Source organism: Peromyscus californicus, unplaced genomic scaffold (genome assembly GCF_007827085.1).
Source record: "Peromyscus californicus insignis strain IS unplaced genomic scaffold, ASM782708v3 Scaffold_8__1_contigs__length_139910024, whole genome shotgun sequence".
NCBI lineage: Eukaryota > Metazoa > Chordata > Mammalia > Rodentia > Cricetidae > Peromyscus > Peromyscus californicus.
This window is the reverse complement of record NW_026294606.1, coordinates 4,191,311-4,206,727: the sequence shown is the minus strand read 5'-3', so window position 1 is coordinate 4,206,727 and position 15,417 is coordinate 4,191,311. Positions and strand designations below refer to the sequence as shown.

The following is a 15,417-nucleotide window of genomic DNA, read 5'->3' as shown; positions in this document are numbered from 1 at the left end:
AGGCTGGAAAATGGACCCAAGGGAAAGGAAAATGTGTTATAAGAAATAGAAAAACTGAGAAAAATCCTTGAGGACAAAGAAACCAATATGCTGGCCTAAGTACTGGAGAATCATGGACCATAGAGTTGAACCATGTTCCTGGCAAACAGTAGCCTGGAGGCACAGGGACAGAGGCAGGGTGACCACTCCTGAAGAACATCTGAGCTTCAAATGTCTTGGTGGCCTGAGAATGTAAAGATGAAGGAATGCATGCCTGAGATTCCCTATATACAAACTCAATTCCTGTGGGCCTACATGTAATGGTGGTATGCAGAGGACTTTCATACTTCATAACCGGACTTTCAACTTCACCTTGCATAAGGGGGAACAGAAACGGAAGGCATCCTAGGGAACTGCACGTGCAAGCGGTAAGCTGCGGAGCAGGGCCGCAGATTGAAGCCAGAACAACTTCAACTTCCCTGGCCTGTACATAGATCAGGCGAGCAGTCGTTTGCCTAAGTTGCTGACTGCACAGACACCAGTGCTGAAGTCTAGAAGGGATTTAGAGTAAGAGCAGGAAGAGGCAGCAGAACAGAAATGTAAAACAAAAAACAGCAACAACAAAAACCCAAAACAACAACAAGCAAATCTGAATTCACAACATAGAACCAGTAGGAAGTCTAGGATCGAGAATCTCCACAATTTGCTACGCCCCTCTTTCTTATTAGGGAATCTGCCATGATTGATCTCTTTTGACACTCACAAACCTGTCCTCGGAAACTTATCCCTTGCATGTCACTCTGGCTCCACTTTTCTACCCACTGTAATTGAGTTTTATGTCAAACTTCAGCTCCTCCCAAATACCAAAGGAGAGAGAGACACAGGCCTTTTAACTTTCCTGCTGTCCTTAGATAACCAACACTTCTAGTTATGTAGCCGGCATTCAACACTATAGCTGGGGAGATTGCCTGCCTTTAAAGGCATCAGCTTGTAAGCAGAGCCCTCTAGGTACCATTAAATTCTCTACAGTCCATTTCTATCATATAATTCTCTATATAAATGACTATACAGAGTAATTTCTGTTCTAAAAACAACCACTGAACAAAGTGGAAGCTTACGACAGGGGCAGTCTATCTCAACCCAAGTGATCCAGGAAAAGACGGAAGGCAGGCAAGCATGGGTGAGTTACAGTAAATGTCAAAGTTCAGCTCAGTCCTAAAAACGAAAAACTGTCAAGTCTAGGAACTTCGCTTTTTTTGTATAATCTGAGAATCCAAACAAAACTTATCTTTAGAGATGACTCTTACGTGAGGAAAATATCTTCTCAATATACAAAGGAAACTGTATCACTGTGTGTGCAGTGCACCCATGAGTGTGTCCACAAGAACAGGAGCCCTGTTGTTCACCTTCATTCTTTACTCTCAGAACACAAGTTTAAGAAATAAATGTTTAAAGAAAGTATTTTGTTAAGTGTGGTGGTCTGCACCTGTGATTTTAGGTAGTCAGGAGGCCGAGGCAAGAGTTGTGAGTTCAAGGCTACATTAGACCCTGTCTCAAAAAAAAAAGAACTCGTCCCAAACAGATAAGAACTTTCAAACATACAAACCCCTCCAAAACCAACCAATTAATCAACTAACCACCCTACCCAGCAAATAGCCAGGCATGATGGTACACATCCATAATCCCAGAAACGAGGTACAGAGGGAGTCTGAGGTCAGCCTGGGTTACATGGTTAAGACAGAGCTAGGGTTGTATTTACGTAGAGTGCCTCTGATGAGCAAGGCCTCAGACTCTACCCCCAGCAACAGACAAGCAGGCAAACAAACATACACTTTCACTATTTTGGTCCACAGCTGCCCCTGAGAGCATTTCAGGTTTGTAGGTCATTTGTAGGACCTACACATTCTATAGCTCTAAATACTTCAGGAACCACCTACAACAGTCTTCTAGATCTGTGATGAGACTGGATCAAGCTAAGTTAAGCATCTTGCTTATGGTTCAGTTTGTTGCGCAGAAAGGATACAAACACAAAAAAAAGGCCTGTGTGCTCTTTACCGTATCATGGGCTTTCAGCAATGTCTACAGCTGGATTCACATTTAAGGCAAAATGACTTCAATCTCTCACCTGCCTTGAATATGATTTGTAACCAAGACAAAATAGCTAACATCAACCACACAGGCATTACTACCAATTTTCTTTCCTTATTAGACTACAGAACATTTTAATGACAACAATATTACATATATTTATAAATGAGAAGGCATACTTCCTCATTGGCATGAATAAATTCTAAGTATATAAAACACTAAAGGAAAAGTAAAAGGTACTTTTGAAACATGAATAGAGGTACCTGAGTGCTTTCTGAGGACTCTTGCCAGCTCCTCAATAGTTCTTACGCAGTCCAACCCCTGCAACAAAGGCACAAAAACAAGAACACTGAAAGCTAAATCAGGAAACAAGCTGGGCCTGCTGGCACATACCTGTAATCTTAGCTACTCAGGAGACTGAGGTAAAACAGTCAACAATTAAAGGGATGTCTGGGTTGCACAGTAAGTTCAAAGCCAGCCTGGGTACCTTAGTGAGACTTGGGGGAGGGGCTGGGGATGGAGCTCAGTGTTAGAGTGCTCGCCTGGTTTGTGTGAGGTTCTAGTCAGACCCGAGGCAAATCAGCAACAAGTAGGAGGCAGGATAGTGAGGTTCATTTCAAACCTTTCTTCTTCTTATTTTTATTTGTGTGCGTGTGACTGAGTGTGGGCATACACAGGTCAGGACATTACATGTGTGAAAGAGAGCATGCGTGGAAGTCAGAAAACAACTTTTCAAGAGTCAGTTTTCTTCTTCCACTGTGGGAATCAGGCACTGAACGAGTCATCAGAGTTGTACTGAAACACGTCCGCCTGCTGAGCTGCCTCCGCAAGCTCAATTCAGATGGTTTTCATGTCCCTTCAGTTGAGTGTCAGTTACTATACATACAAAACACCCTAAAGATATGTAAACCTTCTGGATGTACAACAAAAGCCAAAACCAGAACTTCCAGAAGGTCTTTGAGCCATGAGGACTTTCTCACTTGGAAGAATACCTTAGGTATGGATATGCAAGAGAGCTTCTGTCCTTCCTCACACTTATGCTGGGCAGATTGGCACACAGATTTTTTAAGAACTGATGACTTGCTGTGGAGAGTGACTGAACTCAGGTTACTTCCCTGTGGGACTAGCCAAAATTAAAGTCACACAGTAGTTTGGAATGGTGTTTTGGCCAAGTCATACTTCATGTTTTTGCTGTTTTTCAGACCAAGTCTCTCTGTGCAGCCCAGGCTGAACTCAGATTCAAGGCCCTCTTGCCTGTGTCTCCCAAGTTTTGGGATGCAAGCATATTCCACTGTACTCTGGCACATAAAAACATGTTTGTGATCCCCATCTGCATAAGGCCTTCTGATGGTACAGACCCTACAACATATTCAGAATTTTACTTTAGAAATAACTATCAAAAGTAGTTTATAAAACACATTAATGAAAATCAACATTGAGGAGATATAGGTCATTCCATATGGTAGACCTAATCTCACTCTACACCATTCATCAAATTCCAGGTAGATTATTTTGGATGGTTTTCCTGAAGTCAGAAATGCCCTTGGAATGCAGACTCAGAACAAAGCCACGAAGAGTGAGCTCCTGAGCAGCAGCAGTGCAGGCATCAGACCAACAGCATCTATGCCACCTTCATTCCGAAAAGGGTCCCTTAGTGACAGGTGTGACTTGGTGCAGGGCCCCGCCTGGCAAGCATAAGGCACTTACCAGACTTACTCTGTTATCAGAGAGAGAGAGAGAGAGCAGCCACAAAGAACAAGTCAGGACAGGGTGTGGCACTATTCTAATAAAACTGTGAAAACAGGCAGTTAGCATGGAACGATGGCACAGGCCATAATCCCGATTCAGAGGCTGAGGCTAGAGGGTCAGGAGTTCCAGACTGGCCTGGACTACACAGCAGACCCCCATCTTCAAGAAGAAGGGGAAAAAATCAAAACAACAACAAACGGGGCTCTAAGCTGCTTTTCAGCATATGGGGAGTACTCTGCTATCTCTCCTAATAGACATGATCCAAGCCATCCAAGAGAGAACTTCCCAAAGCAACAGGGGGGAACAGAATTATCTACCAAAATACATGTTTTGGTACTGATAAGACCAAGCTTGTCTTAAATATAGGTCCTGAACTCAAAAGTTAATGCTCACCATATATAAGCAAACTAACATCACAGGTAACTCTGGGAGGGTATCTGTCCTGGTCTAGTGGCTAAGCCAATGGGCACTGGTGAAGGAGGTCTGGATTCAGAGCAATCAGCATAATTTGTACTACAGTGGAAGCCCCTTCAGAGCTACCTAGTCAATGGGCATGCTTTGCCTTTTTTTTAAAGACAAGCTCTTGCTCTACAGCCCAGGCTGACCTTGAACTTCTAGCAATCCTCCTGCCTCAGGCTCCCAGGTGCTGGGATCACAGGTGTGTCCGCCCCATGCCCAGCCAGCACTTGCTACTCTTCACATCCCCTCCAAGCGGGTCAACACAGGTTCGGAGGCTGTGCTTCGTGGTGCACTGCATGTGGAATGCCCCGGTACATTCCAGATGCCTCACAATTCTGCCAGTGAGGACGGCGCTAACCACATGTTCACAGCACATGTGTGTTCACGTGGCAACCGTACCTCAGCAGTCTCATGTCCGTTAATTGTCATACAGACGTCAAGGTCACTCTGTTTGAACCCAAATCCATTTTTGGAGGAGCCAAACAAGCTCAATTTAGTTCCTGTTAGGGACAGATGACAAGTAATAACTCATTACCTGAGTACATTTAATTGTTGTTTTAATGAATCCAAAATACCAATTGCTAACTATCCTATCTCATAATTAAGATCTTTAAATGTTATTACAATGATTTATTTGTTTATTTATTTATGTACTGTGTCTGTGTGCATATGTGAAAGACAGGGGACAATATGCAAGAGCTGTTTTTTCCTTCCACCATGTGGGTCCTGGACTCAGGTCATCAGGCTTGACACCAAGGTCATTTATCTGTTCAGCCATCCTGCCAACCCCAATGTCTTTTTAAATACACATTTATTCTTAATGATTCTCTCAGTTTACTTAAATATACATGCTATATATGACAAGAAAGATTAGTGGATACAACTTTATACCAAAATGCAAGAACGTTGTTCAAGGAAAAAATGTGAACCATTTAATACTGTAAGAGCGATGCTTGTAATGTACTTTAAAAGACTGATTTTTACCTCTGTGTATGTGTCTACATACATTAGTGCATATACCCACAGAGAACAAAGGTGTCAGGTCCCCTGAAGTTGGTCTGTAAGAGCAGCATGTACTCTTACTGGCTAAGTCATTTCTCTAGCTCCTATAAATGTGTGTGACTTACTCTAATTCCAAGTGAATTCACCTCCTGCATGCTGGGTGATCCTACACTGTCATCTTTCTGTTGGTAAAGCAGATGTGGTGGACCAAAGCCCATCCCAGATATATAAACGACCTCAACTCTGATCTACTCACCACAAGGTTTTCCCATCGTTGCTAAAGTTAATGTGCCTGTAATACACATGTTCTTCTATTACCTTTCTTTTCCTAAAGATAAAATTACTTACCTGGAAAGTCCTGTTTTATGAAACTTTCTAGATTTTGCCGGATATGTTCACGAGCCTGATCTTCAGCAAGAGTTGGAGAAAAATCCTCTGTTTAAAAACAAATAGGTACAATGAGTAAGGGAGTGATTTAAAAAAAGAAAAAAAAAAGAGTTGATATTGCTAGAAAACCTGAAAAAATAGTTTTGAGAAAAAAAAAACTTACAAGCTTCAAAAATTAGACTTTTATACTTTCTCAGCAGACAGTGCTAGCAATAAAACAGTCGGACAGCGTCTGTCCAGCTAGGACTGTGGGACAGACATAATGCCAGCAGTGGGAGGTCCACGCCAGCCAGGGACACACAAGGAGACCCTGCCTCAATGAGTCTAGCCCAAGAACTGCTCTGGAGAGGGAAGCAAACTGGGACAGGGGCTCTAAACCTGGGTTGACAGAATCCTCTAGAATTCCAACAGAAATGTCTGTGGGCCGTTTTGTTTTTAAATGGTAGCCCGGTTTTCTTTTTTAATATCTGAAAAAGTTTAACAAAACAAAAATGCCAATGGTAGCTGGGCAATCCTGGATATTTGGGAGGCTAAGGTAGAGGAGGACGGCTTGAATCCAAGAACTCAATAACACAGTGAGACCCTATCAGAGAAGGGGAAGGAGGGATTAAGCTGGGCATGATAGTCAGTGGATGTCCACAACAGGGAAGCAGTCGTTGTGAAAAATAAACAAGAGGACATGAAGTGAAGTAGTGAGATGTGGGGAGTGGATGCAGGAGGAGCTGGGGGAGGGGTGGTGGTGAATATGACCACAACACACTGCATGCAATTCTCAGAGGACTAACTGTAAGGCTGACAGTGATAACTCGAGTGTCAACCCCTGTGGCACACCAGGGGAACACAGAAGACTTACTGTAACACTGGATGCAAACTTGATCTAAGATATTTGAGAACTTGGGTGTCAGTGGTGGCAAAGGTTCCAGTTGGATTCTCTTGAAGTCCTCAGGACAGTCCTTCTTTAGATGACCTTCTCGCTTACACAAGCTGCACACTACTGTGGGAGACTGCAGAGATATGATGAACCAAGATAAAAGTGAATGAGAAATCTTTGCTAAATAAAGGGTCTTAGAAAAAAATAAGTAACTATATTTATTCCCTAATTTACAGCTACTCCAAATGTCCTGAGAGATGGGACATGCTGCTGGTGATGTCAGGAGAAAAGGGATGTGAACTGTCTGTAGCCTATGCATATCCTATTAGTCTCAAGGAGGGACATGGATCAAGTGGTCACACATCAGAACCTGTTCATGGAAATCAGGCTGACTAACAGCTCAGCTGGTAAAGGGCCCCCCAAGCCTGGTGACCTGAGTTCAATTCCTGAGACCCACACAGTGAGAGAACTGACTCCCTCAAGTTGGCCTCAAACTTCCACATACACACAAATGGCACATATGCCTATTCCACACAGGTGATAAATGGATAAATATAACAAAAAAAAAAAACCCAGAAATAATATCCATTAGAATGCTCTAGCGTCTCCCAGATCTGAGACCATCAGCATTTACCTTGCCTTTGGTGAAGGTCAGTTTTCTAAATTCATAGAAGAAGTCCGACTGGTCCCTGGGTGAATTTTCCTCGGGAAAGCTTTTTTCATTAAGACTTATTCTATTTAGGTCTATGAGCAGAGTCCCACCCATGTGTTCTCCAGACTCTTCTAGATCTTCACCCTTAGCAGGCTCAGCTAAGTCATCCTCTTCAGAGAGGGCATCCTCCCCACCTGATCCAATGTGTCTGTTATCCCCCTGATGTTCACTAACAAGCTCCTCCTCATCTTCTGTGTGGTTCATACTGAGCCTGGGCTCCTCATCCTCATCCTCATCCTCATCAAAGTGCATGACGGCTGATGCCTGGCCCGGGACTAGAGGGGAGAAGCTGTTCAGAGATCCTTCTGTGTTTTCTTCATTTACATCAGCCTTGTCATCCGAGGAGGCCCAGCTGCCACACTCCTCAGTGCCAGGACTCCGGAGCCCTACCAACTCCAGAGTGTTGTCTGCTTGGAGACCACAAAAGCTGCCACAGTTCTTAGGTTCTGGATGCTTGCTGCTGCTTAAATCTTGATCATCAGAGCTCAAAAGATGCGTGGCCTTCCTTCTGACTTCCTCGTTGTCACTTCCTGTTTCTTGATGCTGTGCTGTGGCATCCTCACAACCCTCACAACTGACCTCTGCTTGGACATAGCCAGAGCTTTCCTGGTGTATTTGAATGTGCACACTTCCTACTTCCTCCTTTGGTGGGCTTCCCAGCTGTTCAGTGGTATCTTTAAGAGTAAGCGGTTGTGCCTTGCAGGAACCTGAGGTGGGAACACCAGGACCTTGAGTCATAGGTGCTTTTCCCAGTTTATCAGTATCTGTCTCTTGGAGCTTTGGGCCACAACTTCTTGCTTCTTTATATGGGTCTGAAACATGGGTAATGGGGCCAGGAGGCTTTGTGAGGTTGGGTTTTGTAACTCTGTGTGGAAGAGCGAAGTATTTGTATGTTGTCCTCAAACAATGAAGTATATACTCAAACACAGGTTGGTTATTCAAGGTCCTTGCCACATTTCTTTTAACAGAATAGGGGTCTGTAACAAAAAAAGAGAGGAAAAAAAGAGAGCGCCACCACTTTGTACACTTCTATTTCATCATGCTTAAAACTAGACTTTCAAAGATAAAGCAGGTAACAAACAATAGTAAACTGGATCATGCATCTTACATGCTTTAGATACACTTAAAACAACTCGGTGGGAGTGAGGGCAGCAGTTTACGAGCTGAAAGCAATGCTCCTGAGTCTCCTGCTCTCCACAGAGAACCCATGGGAACTGAGACCCCTTCCCTAGTTGCTCAGTGACTGGAGGTAGGAAAGATATCATCAGTGTGGCTCTTGAGCCCTGGGGAACTGAAGACTTTCCGACAGGCTTTGTGGCTGAGTCCTCTGCACCCTACTCAGCCAGCCTTGCGGTGTGTCAAGCTTACCTCCACTCTTCCGCCCTGGGAGGCCCCATCACTGAAGTGGCTGGCCTGAGTTTCAGGGGCGAGAGGGAGGCACCAGGAGGAGACACCACTTCTCTCAATCTTTTCTCCTCCCCTAGAACTCCAGCAGGTTAGGCAATTGGCCAGAAGAGCTGAGCCAGAGAAACTGCAGGGGAGGGTTTAAAATGTGAGATTCCCCAAGACTGCACATAGAATTTATGCAAAAAGAAAAAGATATCTTATGCAACATAAAGCTTGAAAAAAAAAATCAAGCAAAACTGAGATTTCCATGTAGGAGTTTTGCTGTTGTTCTTAAGTTAAAGGAGGAGAGCTAAGATTTCTAGAAGGTTCCAACCTCCTGACTTTGCAAAGCTGAGAGGAGTTTATCCATTCAGTGACACTAACAGGCCATCACTATCTGACAGCTGACTCTGCATGAGGAAGTTACTGCTTTCTGCTTTAAAAATAACTCTCTGTTCCCTCTACTGGAGTCATTCAACCTTAAGAACAGCATTTTTTACAAGAAAAATATTTCACTCATCTTTGTAAAACTAAACCTCCTCAACAGGAATTCCTAAGAGGGTAGAATTTGAAAACACAAAAGTGAGGACAGTAAGAAGAAGGCTAAGAACCTACAGACTGCAGGGAAACTTCGAAAGCACTAAGTTTCTAAGCACCTCACAAAGCAGGGACTCAGGTACCTTTAACCAGTCACTTGATAATTAAGACACTGTACCTTAGGGTAAGCCCTTGGTCCCTTACAACCCAAGGCACTGCATGCAGGAGTCTAGTGTTTATTTTACCTTCAGACCAGGCCTACCTCTGGGAGGAACTGTAAAGAGAAATGTGATAAAAATGGGCTGTTAGATTGGTACCATATAAAAAGTAATTGAACATTATTACCTTCAATAGCGATGCGCTTTTTGGGCCAGTCCTTGGATTCCCGGGATATCAATTCTTTGACACGAATACTGATCACTAAATCAGCCAGATTAAACTCTAAAGCATAGAACCGTAGCAATTCCACCCAGAGTTGCCCAACTGGCACTGAAGGCTGGTGTTTTATATTAAATGTCAATGGAACCTATGAATGACAAGGGGCACAGAGGTTAATTCAGATGCCAGCTCAGCCTGAGAAGTAAGAGATTTCTCAAACCTAAGTGAAAAATCTGAAGACTTCAGAAAACCATGAGCTGGACAATCCATCTAGACACTCTAATCATAGGTTCTATTTGGTCAGTGGTAAGCAGCACTGCACCCTGGGATTCGAGCATGTTAACACTCAGCCATTGTCTCAGGAATTTCACCACAGGAGCAGACAGCACAGCTAATTGTGAAGTCTCAGCAGTAGGTGGAGAGGCCCCTGTGGAAGGCTGCTGGTGTGCTCAGGAAAGGCCTGGTGCTGCTGCTGCTGCTGCTGCTGCTGCTGGCAAGCACCTGTGCAGGTGTGGGGACCCAGAGCTGCTCCTGCTGAGGCAGGGAGGAGGAAGAAACTCACTGTCACTGCCCGGACACACTGTATCTGCCAAGTGGCACTGAGTCTTAAAGTCAGATAATACTTAGTATCAGAAACTGACACTAGTTTGTCAATCACAGACTTTTTTTTTTTGACAAGTTCAAACAACATATGTGACATAATGAAAAGTACATAGGACTTAAGATAGAAAGGAACAGGGGAACAGTCCCATCATGACTCTGCCAGCCCATAGCTTTAGCTACTCTGCAACTTAGTTTCTCCACTCTGTGACTGTTAGCACAGGCAGGACAATGGCCAAGAGAACTGGCTGTGTGACAAGCCACACTGTTTAAAATCCACACTCTGCCAGGTACTAGTTATGATGACCTTGGTCAAGGTCTATAACCTGTCTAAGACTTGAATTCCTCATCTGGAAAATGGGGATAACAGTACCCACCTCATAGGGTTGTTGGGAGGACTGAGGGAGATAGTGTCTGTAAAGTGCTTAGCACAGTGCCTGGCAGACAGTGTTCAAAAAATGGTCGCTATCATTACTGCAGAGTAGGGATGATACACCTATAACACAGGACAGTGATGAGGATTAAATCAGAAGCACGGGAAAGCAGCTGGCAGATGTGGTTGCTCTCTGCACTTTTCTCAGGCACTATCTTTTGAAGAAATGCAAACATCACTGAAACACAACATCACACTGTAAGATGCTCTTTAGAGGTAATTCAGTTCAACTCCCATGTGCTACAAGAAGGAACTGAAAGCCTGAGCACTTTCATGATTCCTCGGTGACACTGCTTAGCAGGAAGAATCAGGAGAGGTTAAGCAAACCACCACTCTCAAGTTAAGTATGTTCTAGAGGTTGCTTAACCTCTCCAAATAACAATTTTAAAATAAAGCATTAAATGGACACATAACAATGACTTTTTCTTCACATTTTTTCTCTAATACATGAATAAAACATTTTTCATCTGAAGTATATAAATTTGTCTACAATCAAACTTCTAATACCACACTTTAAAATAAGTGGTGTGATATTTCATTAACTAGTAAATCTCAGGCACATGGATTCTGCCAATCATGAAAGTCACCTGGGAGGACTACAAGGCAGTGCTGAGACTCCTCACTGGAACAGACATGGTCTAAGTCCCACACATCGGAGTTGAGGACACAGAAAGCCTGAGAGCCTTGTTGAATTTCACCTCTTTATCTACTTTGTAGTCTGAGGAAGGACTTTTAAGTCTCTTACTTAATGCCTTCAAAGCTTCATAGCAAGGAACTTCAGGAGACTATCTACACCACTGGTTTTATCCTTTCTTCCCAAAGTAGAGCATACTCTTTTCCAAAGAAGAATAGCAGCTAGTGTTGACCGAGTGCTCACCACATGCCTGACACTGAGTTAAACTCTCTAGGAAACAATGAATGCTAGGAGAGGGCATCAAGATTATTTGTGGGGAGGAAGCCAGGGCACAGGAAGATTAAGTCCTTAGGCAGCTAAGGACACACAGCTAGAAAGTCAGAGCTGAGACACAAATTCACGTACGCCATCTCAAAAGCCTAGGATGCTTCCCACAACCCAAACCAAAACACAGGAAACAGAATGGTGCTGTCTAGGGACAGCAGGGTCAGGGGCATCTCCACTACTCTCCCAGTTCTAGGAAACTGGAGTCTATAGTTCATCACTGGTCCATTTTGAAACATGCATAAACCATGGGCTAGAGGAGTAACATGACTTGTTAGTGTATACTGGGCTTAGAACCATGAACCCTGTTTCAGAAGTATTTTATGGCTAGTACAGTTATCTTACATCAAAGGTTCTACTCAGTATCTTTAAAAGGCCTCTGCACATAGAAGAAGCCATATAAATAAATGGATTAGTGACGTCAATTTTTCAACCTTTCTCATTACTTGTTTATTCAAGAGGCTAAATAGACAAGGAAATGAAACAGTCATGAGCTAGTACATAAGTATGTGAGCTCTTTAAGAAATAAACTGGAAGCCGGGCGGTGGTGACACACACCTTTAATCCCAGCACTCGGGAGGCAGAGCCAGGGGGATCTCTATGAGTTCAAGGTCAGCCTGGTCTACAGAGCGAGATCCAGGACAACCAGGGCTACATAGAGAAACCCTGTCTCAAAAAAGCAAACATAAATAAACAAATAAATAAAAACAAACAAACCGGGACAACCATATGACCCAGTCCTACACTCAAAAGTTAGCTTACTATGGAGAAGCCTACACACCCATGTTACGAATGCGTTACTCACATCAGTCACGCTTTGAAGTCAGCCTAGGTACTCATAAATGGATGAAAAAAAAATAGGCCTCTCTAAATAAAATGAAATTTTATTTGTCCATAAAAAGGGAAATTATGTTGCTGGCATGAGAATGTATGGAACTAGAGATTATCACATTAAAATAAGCCAGTCTCACAAATACGAGCATCCCACACTTTGTCTCCTATGCAGAACCGAAGAGCACCATAAGGTAGGACAGTAGAAAAGGGTCTGTTAGGACACAGACAAGGAGAAGTGGTAGGGGCAGGTAGACCAAGAAAGGCTAACAGGAATGAACAGGATCAAAACATATCACAATCATGCAGAGAAATGCTGTATGTAATGCGACCCACTCCTTTGTACAATTAACTTAAACTACATCTCAAAAACAGTTAAGATAAAGCCATGTATGGCAGGCAGCTCATGTCCATAATCCCAGGACTTTGAGAGGTTGAGGCTGGAAGACTGCCATGAATTCCAGACTACTCTGGGCTACATATTAAGTCCCAGGGTCAGCCTAGGAAACAGGCTTAAGTCCCTGTTTCCAAAACCCAAGCAGTGTAAACAAAAAGGGTAGTGAAAACAAAGATGACAGGGAGACAGGTTGGTGCATAAACACAACGAAGACCAGGGGAGAATCAATGGTATGACTAGAAAGGAGAGAACAGACCTGCCCCTTCTTGGCTGGAGTCTCTCTGGGTGCCTCCTCTTTTGCAGTGCTGGCGCCCCCTGTGGTGTCGTCAGTGTACTCCCAGACCACAGAGTCCTTCTCAATGTCTTTAAGGCTGAAATTCCCTAATTTGTTTAATGAGAATTCTTCAATCTAGAAAAAATAATCAGACATATCTTACTATATAGTATGAAAAATTCTGTGACAGGGAGTACTAAAATGTTCATAGGAATACAAACTTAACACACACTATAGCTCATCAAAGACATGCAATAGGAGACGGCACGATGGTTCAATGGGTAAAGGCCTGATGACCTGAGTTCAGTCCCAAGGTGGAACGAAGTAGGGGATCCTTCAAAGTTGTTTTCTGACTTCCACACACAATAATGAATCAAAGTACAAAATTATAAAATACAAAACAGCTCACCAACTACCTTTGAGATCTGGTAATTTAAGTACCTTTTCGGGGTAAAGAGTAAGGTTTTGATTTGCAAAAAAGCCATGGTGACTTTGCAAAGTAAGTTTTCAGTATCCTGGGGCACAGCATGGTTCTAGAGTATTTGCTTGCCTGGCATGCCTGAGACCTGTCACAAAACTGGAAACAAAACAAAACAAAATAAAACCCTAAGAAAAAAACAAAATAGCCTAAGAAGTATCTGAAGTTGTTGGTTCTAGAGTAGAATTCATTGGTACTTAAGCCTTAGCTTCCTCTAGCTATGTGTCCCTAGAGTCTGAGGCATCTCTCTAGGCCTCAGCATTCTGAGAAGTGGAGCCCCACTATGGGAGTATACTGGTGCTATAATTTATCTGCTCATGCATGACACATAGTGTTTAAAAATTTTCAAAGGGCCGAGCGGTGGTGGCGCACGCCTTTAATCCCAGCACTTGGGAGGCAGAGGCAGGCGGATCTTTGTGAGTTCGAGGCCAGCCTGGTCTACAGAGCGAGATCCGGGAAAGGCGCAAAGCTGCACAGAGAAACCCTGTCTCGAAAAACCTAAAAAAAGAAAAAAAAATTTTTTTTCAAAGGATGCCAGGAATTGCTCCTATCAGCATTTTGAAGATATGGAACTACCGTCTAGATCCTACTCCTAACAGAACAGCTTGGGGGAGGTGGACACACTTGGAGTCAAGCTTCTCAGGAGGAAGCAGGAGTTCAAGGAGAATCTGGCCAACTTGGCAAGACTGTTTCAAAGTAAAACAGGGCTGGAGAGATGGCTCAGTGTATAAGAGCACTAGCTTCTCTTCCAGAGGACACAGGTTTGATTCCGAGCACCCACATGATAGCTCACAACTGCCTGTAACTATAGATCCAGAGGATCTGATGCCTCTGTAGGCACCTGCACTCATACATGCACGCAGGCACACATGCGCGTACACAGCAGAGGTTAAGAGGTAGCTAACAATGAAGCTCTGTGGTAGAGCATTTGTGATGGTAGCATGTTTGGGACCCTTAGTTTAATTCCCAGAATCACTACCCCCCCCAAACATTAGATATCATGAATTCTTATTAAGTCCAAAAGTATCTGTGTATATTTTTTTCATTAATAATGAAAATGTCTGTGCATTGTAGAAGAAAAGGTTTGAAGTGCTAAGCTCTGAGAGGCACTATGGAGTGCTGGACAGTTCTCTTCTTACACAATGGGGCTCATGAGTCATAATGCCTGGGCTACTTTCCCTATCGCTGAAAGAAGCAACATGAGGGACAACATGTTTATTTTAGCTCATAGTCCATCATGGCAGGGAAGTGAAGGTAGTCTTCTCCTTTAACCCGTATCAACCTGATGAAAGAAGCTTGTCTTCCAGGTGATTGCAGATTCTGTCAAGTTGACAACACAACCATCACATGCAATTCAACAAGTTAATGAATACACCAAACTGTGGAATGGGTTCCTGAACATCCATCTACTGGCACTGGTTGTCAATCAATGGCTTAGCTGACAGCACTCCTACTGAAGTGGAAGAGCTTGTGGCTCTCCCGACTTCCTGCTGTCCTATTTCACAAGAAGTCAGTCTTTTCCCAGCCTTCCTACACCTGCTAATCCCAGGGCCACAGACTCCACTCCTCTTTTCTAATGTTTCCCTTGTCACTCTTCTCCTTTTCTCAAACACACCACCGCCTGGTGTTCATGTACTAGCGCATGAGGAAGACCTCACCCTGGTCGGTATACACACTCATGACATGACTGTTTGCTCTGGTGTTCTACCACAGCACCCAGAATGCCTGGAGAGGACAGTGCTCTGTAACAACTCTCCCAAAGACACTCTGGAGGTCAGGGAGTGTCCTGTCTCTTCCTTAGATGCATGCATTCAGTGTTCTTCAAGTCAGTGCTGTATTTGATTTTTCTTCTTTTGTGTAGGACCAGGTAAGGGCTCTACCACAGAGCCTATCCTGTC

At 43.6% G+C, this 15,417-nt stretch overlaps 1 protein-coding gene across 7 annotated transcripts in view; it reads right to left on the bottom strand.

Moving 5' to 3' along the window:
* The window catches only part of Tut7 (terminal uridylyl transferase 7), a 62,458-nt gene that overhangs the window by 21,016 nt on the left and 26,025 nt on the right, over positions 1-15,417 (bottom strand). For all 7 annotated transcript variants that reach the window (XM_052728049.1, XM_052728048.1, XM_052728051.1 and 4 more), the window contains exons 11-17: positions 13,024-13,176; positions 9,516-9,696; positions 7,170-8,224; positions 6,518-6,668; positions 5,626-5,712; positions 4,675-4,775; positions 2,331-2,388 (exon numbers count right to left, since the gene is read on the bottom strand). In XM_052728049.1, coding sequence (XP_052584009.1) covers positions 2,331-2,388; positions 4,675-4,775; positions 5,626-5,712; positions 6,518-6,668; positions 7,170-8,224; positions 9,516-9,696; positions 13,024-13,176 — 1,786 coding nt within the window. The remainder of the gene's footprint in view (positions 1-2,330; positions 2,389-4,674; positions 4,776-5,625; positions 5,713-6,517; positions 6,669-7,169; positions 8,225-9,515; positions 9,697-13,023; positions 13,177-15,417) is intronic.